The sequence below is a fragment of the Austrofundulus limnaeus genome, unplaced genomic scaffold (genome assembly GCF_001266775.1).
Source record: "Austrofundulus limnaeus strain Quisiro unplaced genomic scaffold, Austrofundulus_limnaeus-1.0 Scaffold108, whole genome shotgun sequence".
In the NCBI taxonomy this organism is placed as follows: Eukaryota; Metazoa; Chordata; class Actinopteri; order Cyprinodontiformes; family Rivulidae; genus Austrofundulus; species Austrofundulus limnaeus.
Genome location: NW_013952510.1, coordinates 227,161 through 230,190, shown reverse-complemented (window position 1 = coordinate 230,190; position 3,030 = coordinate 227,161). Strand labels below are relative to the sequence as shown.

At 35.3% G+C, this 3,030-nt stretch overlaps 1 protein-coding gene across 1 annotated transcript in view; it reads left to right on the top strand.

Annotated features, from left to right (window-relative positions):
* zgc:123217 (chymotrypsin-like protease CTRL-1) overlaps positions 1-1,865 on the top strand; it is a 5,119-nt gene extending 3,254 nt beyond the window's left edge. The window contains exon 6 of the mRNA XM_014013885.1: positions 1,489-1,865. Within this exon, the coding sequence (XP_013869339.1) occupies positions 1,489-1,803 (315 nt within the window). The 3' untranslated portion in view covers positions 1,804-1,865. The remainder of the gene's footprint in view (positions 1-1,488) is intronic.
* The last annotated feature ends 1,165 nt before the right edge of the window (positions 1,866-3,030 follow it).

The window sequence follows — 3,030 nt, the reverse complement described above, 5'->3', positions numbered from 1 at the left end:
AGCTGGACTAAGGAGCAGAAAAAACAAGTTAAACACACACACACACACACACACACACACACACACACACACACACACTGGGACACTGGGCCTCATGCAAGAACCATTCGTACGCACAGATTTGTTCTTAAGTTGTGCGTACGAATGATTTAGGAGAATTTGTGACATTCACCAATGTTTTCGTATTCTAAGATTTTATTCAGATACAAACAAAATTCACGAGTGGTCCAGACCTGTCGTATATTTTACACGCAGTTAATCTGCTGTTATCTAGATGGGTTTTCTTCACTAATAACTTTATATTTAATTAGTTTATAGACATTTCGAGTTGAAAATAAATCACACACCAAAATTATGTTGATTATTATAATTTTAAACGTAATAATGTACACTAACGACATTAAATGGTGAAATTAAATTACACTGGCTATTAATGCTGTTGTATAACACTACAATATTAATATAATATTACAATATTAATATGAAGTTAACTGAAGTTTGGAAACATTTTAAAAAGCCTTTTTTTCAAAAACGCACCGGACACCGCACTGAGCGGTGCGCAACTGCTCTTCTTCTGTATAAATGAAAACTATGTAACACAGGTGTTTACACTAGAATTAAAAATATTTGACCAAAGGAAAACCGGAGTAGGACTAGAGAGAGATGAATATGATTTAGATTTTTATTTGTGTGACTGTATACGACCCACAGGAGACATGACAATAACAGCGTATTTTATTCCTTTAAGCAGCTCCTTTAATTCCACAGCTGACGCTGCTGAAAAGGACAGATTTTTTTTGATCTCGGAAAGCAGGACTTTAATTTTCYGAACTGATAAAGTTCTTCTTTTTACTTTCGCTGTCATTTTCATGAATGGACACTTCCTGATATCTGAGGCAGGAAACATATCCTTATATGGTGCTTTTGGGGTGGTAATTATGCTAATCTCTCCGCGTGCACGAGCAGCTGGATAAGAACAGGTGCAGTTCATCATGTTTACGCTGCTCATTTACACAATTTTCCTGAAGATAGAAGAGTTTGTTGAATCTGACATGGTATGTTCGAGAACAAAGAAGAAGTTTAGGATAAGAATATGTTTTTGCATGTTCTCCTTTTGAACCAATGTTCTCCTGTACACCTATTAAAATGGTAAATGGACTGTACTTATATAGCGCTTTTCTATCCATCCAGGACACTCAAAGTGCTTCACAGTACAATCTGTGTCCTCATTTACCCATYCACACAACACTCTGTTAGGTCTCTACAAAGCTAATATGTACAATCATCTATGGAGACTAATCAGTGCCAAACACATTCATACACTAATGAGACACACATCAGAGGCATTAGGGGTGAAGTGTCTTACCCAAGGACACAACAACTGAGACAGTTGGACGGCAACTTTCTKGTTCCAGGACGACTCCCCTAACCACTCTGCCACAGCCGCCCTATTCCAGTGTTAAAATGGGTTTTGTCTGACTGTTTCAGGGAGACTCCGGGGGACCTTTGCAATGCAGACAAGGCTCATCCTGKATCCAGGCTGGCATCACGAGTTTTGGAATACCTTGTGCCACCGGTCGTTTCCCTGAAGTCTACGCCCGAGTGTCAGAGTTTCAGGACTGGATCAACAGTCAGGTGGCCGGCAGCACAGTTAACTTTGTGACATTTACTTCCAGTGGTGTCAACCAAGATAGCAGCTTTGTGTGTAACAACACGATCGTTTTAAGTTCAGGACAAGTTTCGTTAAAGTTTTCACTAATCATCCTAGTCACAAGTGCTGCTGCACACATTGTAGACCTATAAGACCTGTTTGACATTTCTTGATGCACTTTAACATGGTTTACAAACTATTTAGGGTTTAGACAATTTAAGATGTTTAAAATGATATTATGACAGTTGCAAATAAGTGTATGGGTCAAAACTATGGATAAAAGATGAATTAGAAACTTTTAAAACACATCTGGATTCAATAGAATCAGATGAAAAATATCAACATGTCATATAAATGAAAAGATCAGTATGTGATATGAGTTTAAATAATATTTTACTATATACTATAATATATTTTTGTTTAATAAAAAGCCACAAAAGGTTTGTATTTTAGGTTTTATAATAATTCTTCCAAAACCAAATGTTTTGTTTTTTGGTTATTTGTAAATGTTTCAAATCCCATTTAAAATTATTAGATGATGTTGCTATAATCAAAACAAGACTACAGAACATTTATTTTCATATTTATGTTTTCATACTTTAATAAACTGTGATTTTTTTTGATTGAGCAGGTGTTTTTTATATGTAGCTAAAAGAAAAATATATCTTTATTTGCTGTTGCACTCAAAATGTGACACAAGCTGTGATCTCGTTTATTGAGTGGGTTCAAACATTGTTTTTTRTGTGTATTGAAGACAATAAAAAGATTCATTTGAAACGATAAAATGAACAAAAAATGTTGTGCTGACTTTTTTCGTCTTGTTTAGATTTACCCGTCGGTCTTCACATTAAAAAAAACACATCTGCTGCACAATAGTGCCAATGGTATTGCAGATTTATATTTATTAACTGAATTCTCTGAAGTATTTTTATTTGTAAACTTGGCACCTTCTGGGCTCCATACCATACAATTGTTGAACATCTACTTTCTTGTTTATTGTGAAAAGAACCAAAGTTGGACAAGTAAACTAAAATAGGTTTGAATTGGAGAAGCTTTATGAAGATGTTTTAAACCTAGACTATCAAATCTGTTATAATTAGAAGAGGAAAATTGATCTGGAAAAAAAGGTGCATCTGCACATGTTCAAAGTTCGAGTTGAGAATGTAGGGGTCACCTCGAGTCAAATTATCAAGGAACTGTCTTGGACTCTCAGTCCTCTGATGGGCCTTCGAATGGACAAAAACTCTGTTCCACTTAGAAATGTATTTAGGCCACCCCAGGCCACTTTCCTTCTAAATCAGATAAAAACAGAAGAATCTTCTCTTATTTGATTTAATGTTCTCTTAACTGAAAGTATTACGCATTTTGATAATCAGAGA